Below are 20755 nucleotides of genomic sequence, written 5' to 3'. Positions count from 1 at the left end.
TCTAGTCAAATAAATTCTTCTCCAGAATCCAAGTCTTTCCAAGTCTCTCTTGATAAATGTCTCGAAGTGATTACTGGGTTGCTCCCGAGGTCAGAAGTTCCAAGGTCTCCAGGACTGTCCGCGGGTAAGTTGTGGCCCCAAACGCCCAAACGGGCAAACGGGCGTGCTTATGTGATGACTTACTTGATGGCGGTGTGATATAAACAAAGCCTCCTGCTCACGTCGCCTTCTTCTTTTTTCATTCCCATTTTCATTTCTACATCTTCTTGGCACTAATTTCTAGAATGGAACAATTTCTGCTCGACAACGCGGCTCGCCATCAATTGTTGATCTCGAGATTGAAGCCCCCAAAAAGACCAAAGTCACCTATGAAGCTTCCAATATTACCGTGGCGGCTCGCGTTCGCCCTATGCTGGAGCACGAAACATCCTCAGGTCAGGTAGTCGCTGTATACCCTCGTGTTGACGATAGTGGGGTGGTGGATCTCCATGATCTACGTCGGGTGGTAAGGGGGTTCCCACCTTTGAATGTTAGTATTTGAGGACATCATGTTCAATCCAACTCTTTTTCCACTCCGAAGTCAATGATATTATGGGTGGAACGTTGACAAAGACGATCTCGATGATGACAGTCTTCAACATACACACCAGGCAGAGTCTTTGGACCAAACGACCCGACAGAGTCCATCTATGAAAGCACTGTGTACCCACTCATCCCCTGGGCCTGGGAGGGTAATGTGGGAACATTCTTTGCCTATGGACAAACAGGATCTGGGAAAACCTTCTCAATTGGCGGAATTGAACGTCTTGTCGCGGAAGCCCTCTTCGACGGGACATTGCCGGGCGAGAGAACCATTCACGCCGCTTTCTTCGAGCTGGCTGGGAATTCTGCATTTGGTAGATCTCGCCATCGGATCCGAGACTCATTCCAAGCTAACATAAAACACAGACCTCTTGAGCTCCCGAGCATCGTTTCCAATCCTCGAAGACAACCTTGGGAGAACCCAACTCGTCGGTATACGAGAGCACAACGTCCGAAACAAAGAGGACCTACTTGCTTTCACTGAAGAGGCTAGCAAACTTCGACAAACCGCTCCAACAACCAAGAATGATGGCTCTTCGCGCTCGCATGGGATCTGCCGCATCAGGATTGAAGACCCATCGTCTGAAACGGCAGGTGATGGGGTTCTATATCTCATTGATCTAGCTGGCTCTGAAGCAGCGCGTGATCTGGCTTCACACTCCAGTGAGAGAATGAAGGAAACACGTGAGATCAACATCAGTCTCTCGGTGCTAAAAGACTGCATTCGAGGTATAGCTGATGCCGACTCGACGAAATCCTCAAAGAAGCCTTACATTCCGTTCAGGCAAAGCATGTTGACTAAAGTCCTCAAGCATGTATTTGATCCACTAGAGAGCCGCAAGTGCAAGACTACCGTTCTTGCATGCATCAACCCTAGTCTTCTTGATACGGGGGCAAGCAAGAACACTTTGCGGTATGCGGAAATGCTCTGTGGGCCAAAGTCAGCTCTATCTCGGTAATCATATTTTATTACGGCACTTGAACCCATATATTAAGGATATCGACCTCGGTCACCTGACAGCTGGGTGGTGAATACGCATGAAACCACAAATGGGTATTCGTAGGTCGAAGACTTGGACCAAGACACAGATAGAAACTAAGCCTAAAAAAGAGGGGGAAAAATTGCACAGATAGCCTGATGTATCATATTGCAAGTTTATTGACATATTGATGCCTGCGCGTCGCAACACGACTGGTTGTGTTAGGGCACATAACGCTGGAATGCTCGAGAACAAATCATTTGCAACAAAGAGGACCGGAAACCACCCATGGTAATAATTTTAGTCCCCAGGACGACACAATATCTGACACTTCCCAGAACATGGGAAGGAAGGGAGTGAGAGGGATGGGAATGAATCGGACCTGACCGTCAACCTGGTTCAGAATGAAGGGAAATATGAGCAAGTGGTATCTGTATAAACAAGGCTGAGACAGGGAAACAGAGAAACAGAGAAGAGAAGAGTAGGTCCAGGCATTGCACCAAAAATACCGGGAGAATTATGAATAGTGAAGTGAGGGAGTCTTTGGAACCAAAAGTTGCCAAAAATGAGGGGTGCAGGTTTAATTCTGCATGCCCGCGAAGATGTCCTGGCAGTTCTCCACCAGGAACTTGAGAACATCGTTCTTCTTCTGGACATCGGTCATTTCCCGAGCAAGGCTCTCCGGGCGCATGATAGTCGGCGCGAAGACCACAGCGACGTTCTGGAAGGTCATCAAGTTTTCAGTGTGGCGGTCAACCACGCGCCTCAAATGGAAGACGAGGAACTCCAAAACGTCGCGGTGCACTTGAGGAAGTTCAAGAAGACTCTTTTGCAGGAGCTCAATGCGCGCGGAGACAGGATTGACTTCACCAGAATCGATGACCAGCTCGTATACTTCATAGGTGATCAAGGGGTTAGGAAGCTTGCGGAAATACTGTTTGAGGGTAGATGTGACCGCGTGAATATCGAGGTCAGGGTCGGAGATGTCATATTCGAATGGAGAGCGCTCAAAGCCGTCACGAATGGTTTGAATGACGGAAGAAGCACCAGATTTACGGTAGATTCCTTCCATGTCAATGCCTGATTTTCTGTGTTAGAAAAAACTCCAGAACAGATGGGAGAACCTGTGACAAAACGTACCTCGCAGCTCAACCTCTTGGATACACCGCGTGACAATGAATGGAATAATGCTCTTTTCGTGTTCGATACGAACCTCGAGATCAGTACCGAAAAGAACTGGGCAATGTTAGTTCATCGAACCATACACTCATGTGTCAAGTGAAGAGGGGAAACTTGGGACATACCATCACCATTACCACCAGTACCAGAAGCGACTTCAGTCAGCACGGGAACACTGTCGGCGTGTGTCATCTTTCCACCCTGCTTGTTCCTTTGATTGCCGAAGAATCCAAATCCTTGACGGCTAGGATCTTGGGTCTGGGAACGTGGAAGACCGCCGCTAGCCTCTTGTCCTTCGGTGCCCATAAAGGCTCCCTTGAGGCCTTTGACACCTTTGGCGACGTTCTGACCACCCTTCTTCCAGTTGAACTTACGAGGTTGTCCTTTGCGGATACTGACAACTTGAGGGCCTGGGACGACAGTGGCAGTAGCAGGCTCCGAGTCCTCGTGCATGTGAGCACTTGACACGACCGATGGGTGAAGATCACCAGGTTTCATGGCTTCGATCGAAACCGTTGATTTTTCTTTGTTATGAGAAATGCCCAGGCCGTCTGATCGCGGTTGTCCGTCGATGGCTTTGTAGAGCTCCTGAATCTGGTGGACCAATTGGTTGTTCAGCTCAGCCAGCTGGGCATTCTTTGAAGAAAGTTGTTCAAACTCCTGGAAGCTCTTCTCCTTCTTGGTATTCATGTCCTCCAATTGATCGGACAGATCATTGCGCTTCTGAATCAGGCCCTCGATTTGCGGAGCATACGACTCCTTGAGCTTTTGGATAGACTCTGCAAGCTCGCGCAGGACATGATTCGAAAGCTTTCCAAGATCCAGTGGCCCGCTAGTTCCACCACGCTTCTCGGCTTCCATATGATCAGTGAGCACTGTGAGTTCGCGGAGGACAATCTCGCGTTGAGCGTCAAGCACAACCATAGTAGATCGCTTCTCGGAAAGCTCAGTGTTGACTTGCTTTACGTCTGCGGTGGTACGGGCAGCTGCTTCCAATTCCGCAACTCGCTGACGCTCTTTGCGCAGTTCATTTCGAAGCCAGGAAATCTCTTCGCTCTGAGAACTTGCGATTGGACTGCCAACATCCGTTCCGGCAATGCTTCCGCCGCCAGGAGATCGAGGGTTCCGTCCATCCTTGCTTGTACGTACGCTCTTTTCACTGTAGCTTCGACCATGACGGACAGAGTTTGAGACACGTTTCAGGAAAGATTCGTTACTTTGCCCGACAGCATCCTCTCCGCCGATGATGCGTGACAATTCTTCGTCCATGGAGAAGTCACCGCCACTGTTATAGCGAAGCAGAGATGGGGAGCCGCCTTCCGGTGCGTCTTGGTCGAGTTGGGTGGTCTTCAACGGAGTAGGCTGAGTCGGTTGCTCGAATGTGTCACTACGGAGCATGGGAGAATCACCGTACTGAGATGACGCAGGCGACGCTCCGACCTCCTTCCTTGGAATCTGGTGGTGCCTGCCTTCCAGTGAATCCCCACGCTTGGGCAGATTAGGGAAACCAGAAGGCTGAGAATACGTAGATTCTCTGGAGCCGTGGTCGTGGAGACGACGAAGTTCACTCGAGGGACGGGCTGGGGCCGAGGTAACACTGTCCTGTGGAATCGGGCGTTTCGTATCATTGACCAATTCCTTCGACCTGTTTTCGAGACTGGTGGTGCTGGAAGGGTTGTTCGTGTCTCTGAGGTGAGTGGGTATGTCAGAGGAACTGCGAGCAGAGCTCTCCCTGGTGTATTTGGATGAATCGAGGGTTTGAGGTGCTTTATCAGGCGAATTGGCCTCGTTTCGTTCCCAATTCTTTTCCTGGTAGGCAATGTGAGGTGAAGGGTTTTCGGAAGATGTCCGGGAAGAAGGTTCCTGCAGGTATTCACGTCCGTCCCGGGATGCCCGATGGGAAGAGTCCCCGGATCGAACCTGGTTGAAGTAATCACGAGGGGGCTCTTGCCGTGTCTGTGAATGACCACGGGAAGAACGACCTTCCGCGGAGGGATCAAACGCAAGAGGAATCAACAATTCACCGCCATCTGGCTCGGTATTCTGTGCCATTGAGTTCTGTGCCATTGAATGCCGACTGCTGCGGTAGGTGCTGGAGGGGAGAATGAGATTATCTGGGGAAAAGCGTAAGCATACTTGCCTCTCCGGGGGAGGGAATGAACAAGAGCATGCCCAATAGACCCGCTTGTGTGAGATAGTCGCATCGGAAGAAAGGGTCACGTTGAAAGTAATGAGAGAACGTGAAAAGCCCTCAATTGTCGTCAAAACGAACGTGACCTACAATGCAACACAACGCACACTATGCACAGTTCACGTAGATCTGACATTGAACATAGGGGAGGAAAGGAACGTACCGGTATCAGCGACCTGATTGGACGTGGAACTTGCTGGTCTCTCGTCCAGATCGGGCGTTTCAGCGATCTGTCCGAGGTCTGGGGTGCCTGTGTATTCACTCGGCGACTCGTCCACTACTTGCGCCTCCTCCAGCAGGTGAGGGGGCAACGAGGGCAGGGACTTATCCAGCTTCACATTGGGCCCCGCCGGCCTCTTTCCACTACTCCCTCCTGCTTTCCGTTTTCTTCGCCGGGCCATTAATGATTCATGACACTCCATGCAGAAGATTCCTTGTGACGTGCGCGCATAGCGGAGGTTCTCGATCTTTCTCTTGCAGTTTCGGCATCTGAAACACTGCGCGCAAAAAGCCTGGTCTCCTGTCAAGATGGCCAAGTCCTCAATCTTGTTGTTACAGGAGCTGCAGCTGTATGTGCAGTTGCTACAAATAAGGGAGCCATCACCTAGCAGGAGGAGATGCGCATCCGAGTCGAGAAGTGTGCTGCAGGTGCTGCATCGGAAACAATCGATATGCCATCGATTGCCAGCTGTGTGACGTTAGCGACCCCCCACGCGCGTGCATCACCTTTCTCTTCTTCCACTTACCCAACTCAAACGCCTTTCCTTCTTCGAGAGTCTGTCGCAGTCTCATTAGCCCAAGCTCCGATCTCACACTTCACATCGCACCAACCTCTCCACATCCTTTGCAGGGATAGGACTCGTCTTGCTCCATAGGAGACTCGGGGTACACCTGGGGTTCCATGTTGGGATCCACCGTCTTTCGCGCGCCGAACGGGCTACCGTGTTCTGTTTTCCGACCACTCTACCCTCTCGGTGGTATGCCCGACAGATGCAGGGCTGAACAGCAGCGATTCCTGATCGCAACGGAGAAGGTTCAACGGTTGTCACATGCGTGTTCGGAGCTCGTTCCGTGGCAATGCGCCTCGTAACTTTTGAGGGATCAAGCGAAACGGGGATGCGGGATTGGAGGGGGATATGCGACAGGGGTACTGAAAGAACGGCAGATGGTGGCTGGACCTGCAGAAGAGTGCGTCAACAACAAAACGTGATTCATGGTCGAGGGTCCGATTGAGTGCAAGGCATCCCCCAGCTCCGAGCTCAGAACCAGTGAGAAGGGGATCTGAATCCGGGTCCGCAGAGTTTGGGGATTGGGAATTGACCATGGATCACAGAGCTGGACGTACCACTTTGGTGCTACAGAGGCGTTTCAGATAAACAGCCCCGTGTGTGTGTATGTGTGGGTGGGTGTGTGCCTTAAGCGCGAGTGCCCCTCGCGTGGGAAATGAATAAGCGGAGAGGGAAATGAGATCCGGAGCCAGGCATAAAGAAAAAGAAAAGAAACAAGACCCCAACGAGCCTCCGAGGCAAATCGGCAGAGAGTGAAGGAGGTGGTTAGGGGCAAGGGGAGTTGAGTTTCTGCCCGGTCTGGAACCCCCCCACGTAACAAGTATACAACTCCTGAATCCCTAATTTTGACCTCTGTAGATTATTCTAGTTGGCGATATTACTGGAACCACCCAAATTCTCGAGGTTTCCCGAGTCCCAAAGATCTTAATATTTCCGAGTCCAGCCCCTGATCCTTTCTCATCTGCCTGCGTTTCATTAAGATTGTGAAACATATCACGTGTTTCTATAGCCTCTCCGTATTGAGTCGTGAATCAGAACAAGTGTAGTTAGTAGACGATAATATTATACGAATATTCACATCTAAATGCATTGAATGACTTGCTTGTCATACCTCATACTCCGTACCATGATCTACTTCAATGCCATTACAATGGAGATGAGTGGATGATTGATCCACTTGTTATCAATCACTTTGCTGTTCTATAGACATACTTGTCCTCTCTATACGCAGTACATACTCTCTCACATAATATCTTCGAGTCTCAATAACCCAATGTCCAGATCATACTATCCCCAAGTATCAGGCACAAATGCAAGGAGACGACATGCCACGTCGACAGTGACTCGTACTGCAGTCGGAGACGGGGCAGAGACGGGGCAGAGAGACCTTGGATCGGCGCCAAGAGTGGGGTTTATACGCGGCAACCCATAACATCCTCTCGAGAGATCCCTACGAGTACTCGTACTCCGTACGAAGTATATCGCAGAGCTGGATGATCCCGTACTCGTATGGCAGATAAAGGAAAGAGGTCGAAGCACGCCAAGGTGCGAACGGGGTGTATCACTTGCAAGTACGTGGTCTGCTCAACCATCGCACCATCATCGGTAACCCAAAGGTAGAATTCGACACAAAAAGTGTGACGAAGCCGAACCGGCCTGCAAGAACTGCACCAGCACCGGCCGAACGTGCGATGGATATGCACAGGCTCCCGATAAGCGAACCCGGCCTTGGCGTCAGTCGCGGGACGACGGTCAACAATGCACGCCTGCCAAGTGTGAATTCACCCTGATTCTTCGCGACTCGAGCCAGGTGGGTCTCTCCTGGAATGAAAGAGCGCACTTGGACTTTTTCCGAAGATGCACCACCTTGCAGTGTTCCGAGTATTTCGAAGATGAATTCTGGAGCCGATTGGTCCTGCAGATGTGCGAAGGACAAGCCGCGGTGCGACATGCCGCCATAGCAATGGGTGCCAGGCAACGCCAATATGAAGCCGTGGAAACGGAATCGGTCAAAGACCGTGAGAGCCTGCTGGCTTTGAGCCATGCCCACAAGTCCATCACCTGCCTGAGTCAAGATCTCGTCCGCCAGGAGTCAAGCCGGTCGCATAAAGAGACTGTTCTGGTCAGCTGTATTATCTTGACTATGCTCACGCTCTTCCAAGAAGATATCTTCGCGGCTCGGTGCCATCTTCAATCTGGGTACCAATTATTCCGAGATTGGATGGCCATCGACTCGGAAACGAGCCCGAATAAGGAAATTCTGGAACAGGCGTTCTCCCAACTCCACCTACACTTTTCAACATGCGTGAACCCAAGAGAATTCGTCAACGACCAGCGTTTGGTTCCTCCAACGCTGCCCAAGTTCAACGCCATGACTCCCAGCGGTGATTTAGACCTCACACGAGAGAGCCGGGGGCTGATGGTCATTGGCTGGCAGATAGTGCAAAGTCATTTGAGTGGAGGCTTCAGCATAGGCAACGCGAGCTCCCCTATCCGCCGAGGTGGAGTGGCAGTCTTGAGCAAGATGAGATTATGGCGAAGTCAACTGAAGCTGTCTTCTGTCAGTGGGCTCCCTTCGCAGCGTCATTACGACATGCTGAGTTTGCTTGAGATGTGGACCTTGGTCTTGGATGTGAAAATGGCCGTTGCGAATAGCCCAGAGTCAAGCGAAAGTCTGTATGATGACTACCTCCCGAGTTTCCAGCGGGCTGTTCAGTTAGCACAGGGACTTTTGCGCCTAGAAACAAGTGAAGTAGAGGCACCGGTCTACTATATCACTCCATCAGTGGTGACTGCGCTTTTGTGGTGCGGGACCAAGTGCCGTGACTGGAAGGTCCGTCATGATATTGTCTCTTTGCTGAGTGGGTGTAAACATCAGAGCCTGTGGGCCTCGATCGCCACGTCGTGTATTGAGAAATTGATTCACATCGAGTCGAATGGTATCACTCAGGGAGCTCGCGTCCCAGAATCAGCTCGGGTGCAAAGCGTAACTGCGAAACCATTGACCAGCTCCATCGTCCAGTTGTGGTATCAGAAACCCCAATCCGAACTAGACGGTGAACACAGCATGTGGAGATGCGAGACTTTAGCTTGTTAAGATGATCTTCACAATGGATCGAATCAAGCATAATTCAAGTTCTCCAACTATCCTGTCAAACAAAAGAAGTGAAGTGAAGGTCCGATTCTTTCGAAGTGGCACGTGTGCTTGTCCATGCCCTCTCCGCTGCTTTTCTCTTCCTCCCCTTTCCCCCATCTGATTTCTTCCCCATGCAACTACAACAAGGACACCAAGAGGGAAACCAAAATGGCGTTCCAGCCAAATGAGCGTGTTGATCATGCCACCGCCAGCTTGATGTTACAGACTATCAGGGCGGACATTGAAAGGGAACTGGCTGAAATGACTTCTCAGTCAGCCGGCGGGGTTCCGGACCCCCAAATGGAAGACAGACTAACAGCTCTGCTCCTATGGAAGAACGAACTGGAAGAACGCACACTGGGGCGCGGCCAAATCCACATGGCTCTCGGTCTGCCCACAGTGGAACCACCGGTACAACATGAGTGCGCAGCTTGCTTGGGACTGTTTTATGTGGTTGAGATGCTTACCACCACTTGCTCACACCGTTACTGTGATGGATGTGTAGTACGCCTTCTCGAGACCTCACTGGCAGATGAGAACTTCTTTCCTCCTCGATGCTGTCACCAACCCTTACCACTTGAAGAGGCACGATGCTTTATCGACGATGAAACGTGGGCACGATACACGGAGAAGCAGATCGAACACAATGACCAGTCACGCACGTATTGTTCGAATCCAACTTGCTCGCGGTACATCCTGCCCTCCGATGTCCGCGGAAATTCCGGGACCTGCAGGTCATGCTTTCGCCGAACATGCATAGGGTGCAAACTGGTTGCTCATACCGGCCAGTGTCCTGATCCAGACGAAGAGGTTCTTGTCCTCGCACGAGAGGAGGGATGGCGGCGCTGTCCGAACTGCGGCCATATGGTCGAGCTTCGCAGTGGATGTAACCACATCACGTAAGAACTCACTCCCATTTCGCTCCCTGCAAATGACTGACATGGATGTGTTTCTACAGATGCCGCTGTGGCTACGAGTACTGCTATTTGTGCTCTGCCAAATGGAAACAGTGTGATTGCGCAAGGTGGGATGAGGCCATGCTTGTAGAGCGGGCTGCAGCCGTCGCGGCTCGACGCCAGGCGCTTGCCGATGCGGAGGTGATTCCCGAAAGGGCTTTCGAGCTCGACTTTGAGGATTGTGATCATGAGGGGGATTGGGTCAGTATCGCGGGTGAGGCAGAGTGTGAAGAGTGTGAGGACGTCCTGCCGTACTATATCCTTGAGTGCCCAGACTGCGGGTACCAGGCTTGCGAGAGATGTGTATGGCACGTTCTTTGAAAGTTACTTGACGATGGATGGCAATATGGGGAACCACTTGGGAAGTTATCAGTTACATCTGTACTTTAATTATCTGGTCGGCTTATTGATGTCTAGTTTGGCAAGCCTCGGAGCTGGTACTGACAAGCAGCCAATATGTTATCAACCTATCAACATGAATTCAATTCGACATTGATTTTCTTGACAATAGAAAGATCTTCGTCTCCTGTTTCCTCTCTATATTCTTTAGTTTTGCACTATGCCATTACCTTGCCATTACCAATTTTTACATTTCTTTACATGATATTTTTAATTAAAAGACCACGAACAAGCGGTAACAAAAGCTCATAAAATATTCACACTCACATCCACACATACATCCACACATATACATGCATGTAGCTCGTAAAAGATCCAGATAGAACTCCGTGAAGACACTCGAGTCGAGGTTGAGTCCGTCAGTTGTGTACTAACGGGCCAGGTGGTCCAAGCACCCACCGCCTACGACACCCCCGAGCTCCAACGACTGAGCCTCGCCCCTCGTCAGTCCATACCTCATAGCCATGTCGAAACCAAGCAAGTACCTGCTTCTCTCTCTCCCAAACTCCATCGTCCCTTCGCACCACCGCGACGATGCGCTCGAAGCCGTCTCAACCACTGTCTCCCCAGAGACCGCCGCTCCGTTCCCGATCCCCGAATTCAAGATCGGCACGCTAGATGCCCTCGTTCAGCAAGCAGATGAACTAGCCAAGCTCGAGGCCTCCTGCCAGAGCGTGGTGGGGAAGGTCGGCGATGCGCTGAAGAACATCCTCGAAGGGGACGAGGCGCAAATCGAGCAGATGAAGGTCGTCAATGATAGTACGTTGTGGTCTTCTTGCCTGTGAGGGCCTTGGGTAGCTTGGTTCTGACTGTCCGATACAGAGCCTGTTGACCAGTACCTGCGAACTTTCCAATGGAATAAAGTCAAATACAGGGCTGATAAGCCCTTGGCGGAGCTGATTGATCTGCTGCAGAAGGTCCGTACCCCCCGCTTACAGCACCTAGCATAAGATCAATAGATCTGGAAAAAAATAGAGGGGCGCTCACTTGTGGAGTATATGCTAACCTCATGCTAGGAAGCCGCCAGTATCGACAGCGACATCAGGCAAAAGTACACTCAATATAACCAGGTCAAGAATACGCTATCTACACTGCAGCGGAAGCAAACGTACGTGGTTCTTCGTCTGAACAGATGAAAAGGAACTCAGCTGACCCTACCCTACAATAGCGGAAACCTCTCTACCAAGTCCCTCGCCTCGGTGGTCGACCCGAAATCTATCATCCAGAACTCCGATTACATTGAAACCCACCTCATCGCCGTGCCCGCACAACTAGTCAAAGACTTCCTCCAGAGCTATGAAACGGTTGCCCCCATGGTGGTTCCCCGGTCTGCGCAATTGGTTGCTCAGGATAGCGAGTTCACTCTCTACGCCGTGACTGCATTCAAAAAGCACAACGTGGAGTTCGTGCACAAGTGTCGCGAGCAGAAGTGGATTCCCCGTGACTTCAAGTACGTCGAGGGCGGGAAGGAGGAGGAGCGCAAGGAGGTCGAGCGCGTGGGTGGCGACGAGCGTAAGGTCTGGGGCGAGACATTACGACTTGGGCGCACTGCGTGGAGTGAGGCTGTCATGGTCTGGGTTCACATCCTGGTCTTGAGGGTCTTTGTTGAGACTGTCCTGCGGTATGGACTACCTTTGGACTTTGTCTGCGCTTTAGTCAGGGTATGTATCTGGGACTCACTTTTCAGCCTCTCTCGCATTCGGAAATCGCTAACTGGAGACTACAGACGCCCAACGCCAAGCAGGCAGACCGCGCGAAGCAGAACCTCGAAAATAAGTTTTCTTACCTGGCTGGCAATGCCTTTGGGCGCGACAAGAAGGGCCGCATGCAGCGCGATGATCCTGGGGAGATGCATGCTACTGGAGAGGGCAGCGCGGAGTACACGCCCTACGTCTTTTATGAATTCGAGTTCAACTGATCCGAGGCATTGCGGTCATATACCGGGAGTCCGAAGTACATTACAAGCTAGCATTGAACATTTTTTCCAATATTCCCAGCCCGAGCTTTAGATTTGCTGCAGTCGCATTCGCCTTTGTATACACCAAGTTAACATTCAATGTCTGGGATGGGGCGGTGATAGCCTCTCTCTAGATGTGTCTTTTATTGGGCCAGAGAAGAGAACATACTCTACGGGGTATAAGATGAATGGTATGCGGAGTACTCCGTAGCATTGGGGTCTATAGATCGGAGATATCAGATATGATTGGAGGCTGGACCCTCCAGAAAGGCCAAATCAGAGGAACTAAACCAAGTCGATTAATACAATTGCTGCTCTCTCAACATGTCAACTCGTTTATAAGTACAAAAAAGTCCAAATCAAAAGTACTACGTAAAATCTCAAACTCGCCGACTGCCAAGTAAAAAGTGAAGATGCCGAGGTAAAAACAACCTCAACCACTCTTTTGCCTCAACGCTTCTTCTAGAATTTGACGGCCTAGACATCCACTCTTTTAATAGCCTTTTTTTTTTTTTTTTTTTCTTGATCATGTTCCGTCTGCCTAAATCCTCTTCTCTCTCTCCTTTCTCTTTCCCCCGACTTCAGCGCCCAGCTTACCGATCATTCTCCGGTTCCCCGAAACGGCCTCAGTACAAAACCTACTTTTCAGGTCCGCCGTCCCTTTCTCAGTGAGATCCTTTTGATTCTAATCCGCCTGCAGAAAACCAGACTGCTTCCTCTTCGTCTCGGCCCCGTCCGTTCCGCTTCGTCCTCCGCATCTTAGGATTCGGCACCATCGCAGTATTCGCCTTCAGCGCCGGCCTTTCCTTCCAAAGTTTCCGCACCCTTAACCGCATCATGGCGGCTCCCATTCCTACCAACGAAGAGACCCTCACGGCCTTCCAGGCCCCGGACGCCTGGTCCGCAGAGATCGATGCGACCCTTCGCACCCACGCCGAGGCCGAGGCTCTCCGCGCCAACCCGGACTTCACAGAAGCGCGTCCCCATCACAAGATCCCCGAGACCTTGCGGGCTCGCAGTTTGACTGCGGGCACGCTGGCGGGACCCGGAAAGATCGTGGTTCCTCCCTACGTGTTTAGTGAACGCGACGGCAAGAGCATGGTGTCGCTGATGTATCTGGGCTCCGATGTCTGCGGGCACCCCGGCATCGTGCACGGCGGTCTACTGGCTACATTGTTGGACGAGGGCATGGCCCGGTGCTGTTTTCCAGCACTCCCTAATAAGGTCGCCGTGACGGCGAACCTGAATATTGATTACCGGGCTCCCGCGATGGCGGACCAGTACGTGGCCCTCCGTGCGGAGACTATCAAGGTGGATGGTCGCAAGGCGTGGGTGGAAGGACGCATTGAGACTCTACCGCTTGATGGCTCTGCGCCTGTGGTCTTGGTTGAGTCGAAGGCCTTGTTCATTGAGCCCAGGCAGGCTGCTGTAAGTGTCTACGGTCTATATGAAACGATATGGATCCAACTAACTAACTACTATAGGCATTGGCAAATCTGCACAAGGTGGCAAACTGAGTGGCGTCTGGTTCCTGGTTCCTGTTCTTTCTGTAAATATATTTCCAAGCCAATAATAGACCTTAATTCGAAGCAACGAAGTCCAAAAGGACCCAAAACAGCAGAAGCAGTCGACGTAAAAAAAGAGAAAAACGCGATTGCCAAGGAATGGCGCAACCCCCGCGGATCAGCGAAATCGCTCTGACGCGGCCCCGTTTTAACTTGCCCCTCCATACTCTTTCTACTTTTCCCTTTTCTCTTTCTTTTTCTATTCTATCTTTGACTCAATTCCTTACACAATGGCTACGTATTATCTTCACCCTTTTCTCTCACATATGGCGCAATGGAACTAACATCTACTAGCAACATCACCTTCCACGCCAGCGGCCTCACTCGTGCCGAGCGCACCGAGCTGCGCAAGCAGCAGGGTCTCACCATCTGGTTGACCGGTCTCTCCGCCTCCGGCAAGTCCACCATTGCCGTCGAGCTCGAGCACCAGCTCGTCCGTGACCGCGGTGTGCACGCCTACCGCCTGGACGGTGACAACATTCGTTTCGGCCTGAACAAGAACCTGGGCTTCAGCGAGGCCGACCGCAACGAGAACATCCGCCGCATCGGTGAGGTCTCCAAGCTGTTCGCCGACTCCAACTCCATCGCCATCACCTCGTTCATCTCCCCCTACCAGAAGGACCGTGACAGTGCCCGTCAATTGCACGAGGTGCCCACCCCCGGTGAGGAGACCGGTCTTCCTTTCGTTGAGGTCTACATCGACGTGCCCGTCGAGGTTGCCGAGCAGCGTGATCCTAAGGGTCTCTACAAGAAGGCTCGCGAGGGTGTCATCAAGGAGTTCACCGGTATCTCTGCTCCCTACGAGGCTCCTGCCAACCCCGAGGTTCACATCAAGAACGTGGACCTCCCCGTTGTCGATGCTGTTAAGCAGATCATTGAGTACCTTGACTCCAAGGGCTACCTTCCTGCCAAGCAGTAAGCGGCTTACTGTCTGACATTTTATGATTGTATTTATGATTGTATCTACCTTTTTTGCTTTTCATATACAAGAATCCTGTACAGCGGATTGGACATGGTGTTTTGTGATTTGATTCCCCTCCAGCTTTGCTCGGCTTTGCCCAGCTTCGCTGTACATGTTGGACCTTTAGATTGCTTTGACAGTTAAGATTGAACATCTTGAAAGGGCTATCCTCTCCAATGGTCTGTAGTGGCTGCCGAAGTCGGTATTCGTAGGTGTATGGCGCCCAACCAGTTATGATAATAACCTGGACTGGTTACCAACTTACCATTATGCCCATCATGTCAACATGGGAACATGTTATTGTTTTAGGGAATTGAAGGTCTTCTTCTTTGTATCCCTGACTTTATTCTCAAACATTTTGAACTACTTTCAAGGATATAATCAGACAGTGATAGTTAAGAAGGGGCTTAAACTATCTAATGGATAGCTTCGGAGGGTTGAAACTATGCGTAGACGTAAGATTGTATGGATTGTTACAAATTGATCTTGTTAGGTAACTTGAATCAATTGAGAATAGTCAGAAATTGTAGTTAATATAGTCAACAAATGGAAATATAGAATCAACATCTTGATCTATACGAGGCAGGTATTTTGGCGGGTGTGAATAGCTTCACTATCACCACACGCCGATTACAATACTTGGTACAGAGCGGTGTAAGAGACAGTCTAGCATGAGACAGTCTCAGGTATCCTCGAGTATCTTCAGGTATCCCGAACAGTTGACTCTTGGGTGCTATTGACCTTCGTATATTTGTCAGTGGTTGCGTTTCCAATTCCCCTCCGGGCCTGAGATCTCACAGCTACACGGCATTCCGAGCTTGAATACACGTAGCACAAGGCATGCAATGCAGTGACTCGTGAGATGCAAACTGTGAGAGAGCACCCCACGGGGGCAAACAAGGGCACATACCAGGCAGGCGCGCTGGGGAAGGGATAAAGCGCATTTCCCAACTCTCTCGACTCGTGTTTTTACCCATCGCTCGACAATGCACAAGCTGCTCTTCTTGTCAGCTGGCGTGCTGGCTCACGCAGCTCACGCGTATGATGTGCTTCAATATATCAACCCCTTGATCGGTAGCGCCAACGGAGGTACGCTCATAGAGCAATAGCAACAATGTGCAGGTAATAACATCTCCAGGAAATGTCTTCCCCGGCGCCTCACTGCCCTATGGCATGGCCAAGGCCGTGGCCGATACAGACTCTGGTAGCAACCAGGGAGGCTTCGCCTACGAAGGTGGCAGCGTTACCGGTTTCTCCAGCATGCACGACTCTGGCACTGGAGGAAATCCCTCACTGGGAAACTTCCCTCTCTTTGCTCATGCCAATTGCGTCAGCGATGATGTGAATGGTTGTGTTTACCCCAAGAACCAGCGGAAGATTAAATACAAGTCTGAATCCGTCCAGGCGCATCCAGGATACTTTAACATTGAGTTGGAATCCGGTGTCCAGGTCGATATGACCACTGCTCACCATACATCTCTATTCCGGTTCCACTTCCCAAAGGATAGCAAGCCTTTGGTCCTTTTGGATCTTACCGATTTGTCCAACTCTCGACAGGATAATGCAACGATCTCTGTGGACAAAGAGACAGGTCGTATGTCGGGCGATGCCCGATTCGCGCCTAGCTTTGGGTCGGGAACGTATACCTTGCACTTCTGTGCGGACTTCAAAAGCGCAACAGAACAGTGGGAGAACGGAATCTTCGTCAATTCGCGTGCCAGCTCTGACGTCCATGATCTGAAGATCTCGCGAAGCATCAATGGCTATCCGCTTCCAGTGAGTAAACAGAATGCCTCCAGCTAGAACGCTAACTAATCTTCGCTAGGGTGGTGGATTTGTTCATTTCAAGCAAGCAACGGACACAGTCTTAGCTCGGGTGGGCGTTAGTTTCATGAGCACCGAACAGGCGTGTGCTCATGCTGAGGCTGAAATCCCCGATTTCGACTTCAACTCAACTCATCAAACAGCAGTCGATCAATGGACCGAGAAGATGCAGCCAATTCGAGTCTCTCGAACCAATATTAATGACTCCGTGCTCACCAACTTCTACAGTGGAATCTATCGAACTATGATCAACCCCCAGAATTATACCGGGGAGAACCCGCTCTGGCAGAGCAGCGAGCCGTATTTTGATTCCTTCTATTGCCTATGGGACTCTTTCCGCTCTCAGATCCCATTCCTCACAATCTTCGACCCAAGCTCGGTGATCCAGATGGTTCGCTCGCTCATTGACACGCAGCGCCATTTGGGCTGGCTGCCAGACTGTCGCATGTCTCTCTGCAAAGGTTACACGCAGGGTGGCTCCAACGCTGATAACATCCTAGCAGATGTCTATCTGAAAGGTCTCCGGGATGGTATTGATTGGGGCGCCGGATATGCAGCCGTTCAGAAGGACGCTGAAGAGGAACCGTATGACTGGTCTAACGAAGGCCGCGGCGGCCTGCAAAGCTGGAAGAATCTCCACTATATCCCCGTGGAAGACTTTGACTATGAAGGGTTTGGCACGATGACTCGAAGCATCTCACGGACTCTGGAGTATTCATATAATGACTTTGCCATTTCGCAAATGGCCCATGGTCTCAACAAGACAGCCGACGCTCAGCGGTATGAGCAACGATCTCGGAATTGGCAAAATCTGTTCAAGAAGGACCAGAAATCATCTTGGAAGGGCAACGACACCGGCTTCACGGGCTTCTTTCAGCCAAAGTACTTGAATGGAACATGGGGATTCCAGGATCCCCTCGCGTGTTCCAATATCGACAACAGTGGCGCTGCATGCTCCCTGCAGAACACCGCTGGCGAGACATTTGAGTCCAGCATCTGGGAGTATCAATTGTGAGTTGTATTCCCCTGTAGAAAATCACCTCTTCTAACCCTCCAATCCAGTTTCGTCCCCCACGACATGTCAACCCTCATCACCCTCCTCGGCGGCCCGGACAACTTCGTCCGCCGCCTAGACCACCTTCACGACCAAAATATCACGTATATTGGTAACGAGCCGGCCTTCCTCACTGTCTTCCAATACCACTATGCAGGTCGCCCAGGAAAATCCACTTCTCGAGTGCGCACCTACATCCCAGACTACTTCTCACCCACGCCAGCGGGGCTTCCGGGCAATGACGACAGCGGTGCAATGGGCTCATTCGTCGCCATGGCCATGATGGGCCTATTCCCAAATCCTGGACAGGACGTCTATCTTCTCACTGTGCCTTTCTTCGAGTCCGTCAGCATCATCTCGCCTATCACAGGTAAGAACGCTACATTGAGTGTTTCCAACTGGGCGGAATACAATACCGCAAATGTCAGTGGTGCTGCAGTCGGTGGAGATGGGTTCATTCAGTCTGCAACCCTTAATGGAAAGCCGTATTCCCGAAACTGGGTCGGTCATGATTTCTTCACTGAGGGAGGGGAGCTGGTTCTTGTTCTTGGGAAAGAGGAAGGTGACTGGGGAACAAAGCCTGAAGACCTGCCGCCCTCTCTTTCCGGTGGCTCTTCTGGTGTTGACCAAGAATCACTTGCGGTTCGTGAGCGCAGATGGGATAGCTTGGACGGGGATATTGAAGGTTTTGTTTCTAAGCGCTCCTTGCATCTCGATGGTCACGCCCGTAGGGCTCATCTTGGTCAAGGCTAGTTGTAGTATTTGAGGACGGACAATCGAGGCACAGGTACTTTGCTCTTCATTTTATTGGTAAAATCCAAATTGTACAATTTACCCCTGTGGACTTGAGTTGTTCCTTCAAATCCCCTTGAAAGACTGAGGTATGGCACATGTGGAACCTTCCAATGTTGGAAGTTGAAGTGCGCATTTAGCCCTAAAAGCTATGAAATTGTACCAAAGCCACTCCACTCAAGGAATCATCCATCCTATGAGAGCATGACAAGTCCAAAATAAGAGCCATTAGGTTACTCTCATATCCATAGAAAGTTGAAGAATTGATTGTTTTTTGAAATTGATTCGTAAAATCGGATATATACAAGGGTAAATCACAAACGCTAGTCTTTCACCCAAACTTCTTTCTCTTTTAAAGAAGACCCAGAAAAGGGCAATTCAATTCAATGCAGTCACTCTTCTATGAAGGACGGTGGAACTTGCTCTCGACCCAAGGCATACCGCCAACAGTAGCCTTGCGCACCTTGTTGCGAACCTTGACACCAAGTTCAGTGCCCTTCTTGTGAAGGCCCTGCTTGACATATGCCATGGCAATGTTGGTGCCATTGAGAGACGGGCTGGGCAGACCGGAGGTAACAACGCCGACCTCGACAATGTTGGCAGGGTCCGAGATATCAACAACGGTGGCACCCTCGCGAGCCGGTGGGCCCTTCTCGACGGTCAAACCAACGCGGCGCTGGGGGATGGTCTTAGGGCTGGCGATCTGGGATAGAATGGTGGAAGCTCCATTGAAAGTGGCGTTTGCCGCATCACGGCGGTCACGGCCAACGACCCAGCCGAGCGCGGCGGCTGGGGGTGTCTGGGAAGTGGAGATGTCGTGGCCGTAGAGACACATGCCAGCCTCGAGACGCAGAGAATCACGGGCGGCAAGGCCAGCAAGACGGCTTTTGCTGCTGTCTGCCACAAGGAGTTCGGTGACTTGCTGGGGCAGGTTCGGGGCACCTGAGGTCGGAATGGAGATCTCGAAGCCGTCTTCACCGGTGTAGCCGGTGCGGGAAATGAGAAGAGGGTGAGCAGTTGCACTGCCATCGGGAAGAGTAAGGTAAAGCTCGCGGCAGTTGCCAAAATAGAGGGTGCTCAGATCGGTTTCGGATTGGGGGGTGTTGGCGGTGTTGATGAGCGGTTGAAGAACGGAGGCGGCGAGGGGTCCCTGCAGCGCGACAAGAGCGCGGTCGGAGAGAATGTCCCACTTGATGCTGTCGGCACCATTCTTGGCGCGGTAAGCTTCAATCTCAGCAGTAAGGAAGGCCAGATCCTCGGTGCGGCGGCCAGCGTTGGTCACGAAGTAGAAAGTGTCTTCGGTGCGGCGAGTGATCACGCAGTCGTCGACCATACCTCCGGTGCCTTCTTCGAGCAAGCAAGACAGAGTGGAGGTGTTAGGGGTGAGCTTATCGACAGATGAAGGAGTAATCTTTTTCAACAGCTCGGCAGCTCCAGGGCCGCTTAGGTGGTGTTGGACCCTGATGAAATAGGCTCCGGTCAGCCATTGCAAACGAATTGAGGGTTGGAATTAGTCAACTTACATGTGGCTGACGTCGAAAAGACTGGCTTTCTCGCGCGTCCAGAGATGACTCTCAACATGGCTCATGTCGGAGTATACGAGTGGCATATCAAAGCCCGCGAAGGGGACCATCTTAGCCCCACGCTCCACGTGCAAGTCAAACAGCTGGGTTTTGCTGAGAGGCTCGGTCGAGTTAGACGCATACCGCACGGCCTGAGACGCGGACTGCGAAGTCGCAGCTGCCACTGGCGCATTGGATCTCAATGGCCGAAGAGCAGTTGGCCGCACGATAGCCGCGGAGGAGAGCTCCCGCCGAAGCAGAGTGGAGCCGATAGAAGCGCGGGGAGCGTGTAGGGCGACCCTCGCGGCGGCGAGGTCAACACCTCGGGTGAGAATACGGACGCTGGACATAGTGTATAAAAACGAGAGCAACCAGATTGACAAAAGAGAGAAGGAAAAAAGAGAAGGAAATGGAGCATAAAAGAGGTCGCCAAACCACGGGGAAGGCATTGCGGGAAAGTCACGTGGTGATAGGCGGAGAGCTGCTTGTCCGAGCAGCGCAGCCGATCGTCGGGAAGCTCCACGGCTCTCGCTGGAGAGCTCGTTTGGTGGCTATCTTATAGAATGGCTTCTAAGGGACTCATTCTACATTGCGATGGTAGAACAGATTGCTCAGATGGTCCATAAAGTGCGGACTGACTCCATATACTATATAACGTCGAATAAATATAGAAACAAGCCCCGACCTTCAAACTCCCAACCTATACAGTAGGAACATTGGGATAGAACAAACTATTGCCGAAGCAAGTGTTACCCCAAGCGCAAAAGATGGGCTGTTCCAAGGCGAAGAGCAAGACTAGCTGCCTATCACTTGGTAGAACCCGGTCATC

The 20755-nt window shown here is 51.4% G+C and overlaps 9 protein-coding genes across 9 annotated transcripts; 7 read left to right on the top strand and 2 right to left on the bottom strand.

The window, feature by feature from the left end:
- Positions 1-56: 56 nt before the first annotated feature.
- On the top strand, positions 57-1541 carry N7506_003368 (uncharacterized protein; the record flags this gene model as incomplete). The annotated part of the gene is made up of 4 exons (XM_056952663.1): positions 57-89; positions 284-505; positions 632-896; positions 949-1541. 4 exons carry the CDS (start codon positions 57-59, stop codon positions 1539-1541), a joined length of 1113 nt encoding a protein of 370 aa, XP_056814355.1.
- Positions 1542-2142: 601 nt separating this feature from the next.
- Positions 2143-5835, bottom strand: N7506_003367 (uncharacterized protein; the record flags this gene model as incomplete). The annotated part of the gene is made up of 6 exons (XM_056952662.1): positions 2143-2642; positions 2703-2798; positions 2867-4855; positions 5096-5620; positions 5679-5709; positions 5764-5835. 6 exons carry the CDS (start codon positions 5833-5835, stop codon positions 2143-2145), a joined length of 3213 nt encoding a protein of 1070 aa, XP_056814354.1.
- Positions 5836-7229: 1394 nt separating this feature from the next.
- On the top strand, positions 7230-8817 carry N7506_003366 (Zn(II)2Cys6 transcription factor domain-containing protein; the record flags this gene model as incomplete). Its single annotated transcript, XM_056952661.1, has 2 exons — positions 7230-7291; positions 7341-8817. 2 exons carry the CDS (start codon positions 7230-7232, stop codon positions 8815-8817), a joined length of 1539 nt encoding a protein of 512 aa, XP_056814353.1.
- A 207-nt stretch (positions 8818-9024) lies between these two features.
- Positions 9025-10133, top strand: N7506_003365 (BRcat and Rcat domain-containing protein; the record flags this gene model as incomplete). The annotated part of the gene is made up of 2 exons (XM_056952660.1): positions 9025-9755; positions 9815-10133. 2 exons carry the CDS (start codon positions 9025-9027, stop codon positions 10131-10133), a joined length of 1050 nt encoding a protein of 349 aa, XP_056814352.1.
- Positions 10134-10675: 542 nt separating this feature from the next.
- On the top strand, positions 10676-12129 carry N7506_003364 (H(+)-transporting V1 sector ATPase subunit C; the record flags this gene model as incomplete). The annotated part of the gene is made up of 5 exons (XM_056952659.1): positions 10676-10970; positions 11034-11128; positions 11228-11319; positions 11380-11872; positions 11938-12129. 5 exons carry the CDS (start codon positions 10676-10678, stop codon positions 12127-12129), a joined length of 1167 nt encoding a protein of 388 aa, XP_056814351.1.
- A 567-nt stretch (positions 12130-12696) lies between these two features.
- N7506_003363 (PaaI family thioesterase) lies at positions 12697-13685 on the top strand (the record flags this gene model as incomplete). Its single annotated transcript, XM_056952658.1, has 3 exons — positions 12697-12817; positions 12869-13596; positions 13653-13685. The coding sequence occupies 3 exons, from the start codon at positions 12697-12699 to the stop codon at positions 13683-13685; spliced, it is 882 nt and encodes a 293-aa protein (XP_056814350.1).
- A 322-nt stretch (positions 13686-14007) lies between these two features.
- Positions 14008-14652, top strand: N7506_003362 (adenylyl-sulfate kinase; the record flags this gene model as incomplete). The annotated part of the gene is made up of 1 exon (XM_056952657.1): positions 14008-14652. One exon carries the CDS (start codon positions 14008-14010, stop codon positions 14650-14652), a length of 645 nt encoding a protein of 214 aa, XP_056814349.1.
- Positions 14653-15680: 1028 nt separating this feature from the next.
- On the top strand, positions 15681-18325 carry N7506_003361 (glycoside hydrolase family 92 protein; the record flags this gene model as incomplete). Its single annotated transcript, XM_056952656.1, has 4 exons — positions 15681-15783; positions 15833-16470; positions 16520-17529; positions 17581-18325. 4 exons carry the CDS (start codon positions 15681-15683, stop codon positions 18323-18325), a joined length of 2496 nt encoding a protein of 831 aa, XP_056814348.1.
- A 439-nt stretch (positions 18326-18764) lies between these two features.
- N7506_003360 (glycine decarboxylase subunit T) lies at positions 18765-20276 on the bottom strand (the record flags this gene model as incomplete). The annotated part of the gene is made up of 2 exons (XM_056952655.1): positions 18765-19824; positions 19888-20276. 2 exons carry the CDS (start codon positions 20274-20276, stop codon positions 18765-18767), a joined length of 1449 nt encoding a protein of 482 aa, XP_056814347.1.
- Positions 20277-20755: the final 479 nt, after the last annotated feature.

This window comes from Penicillium brevicompactum, assembly GCF_028827555.1.
Source record: "Penicillium brevicompactum strain IBT 35665 chromosome Unknown utg000002l_segment0_segment0, whole genome shotgun sequence".
NCBI classification, from domain to species: Eukaryota; Fungi; Ascomycota; class Eurotiomycetes; order Eurotiales; family Aspergillaceae; genus Penicillium; species Penicillium brevicompactum.
This window is presented reverse-complemented; position numbering and strand designations above follow the sequence as displayed.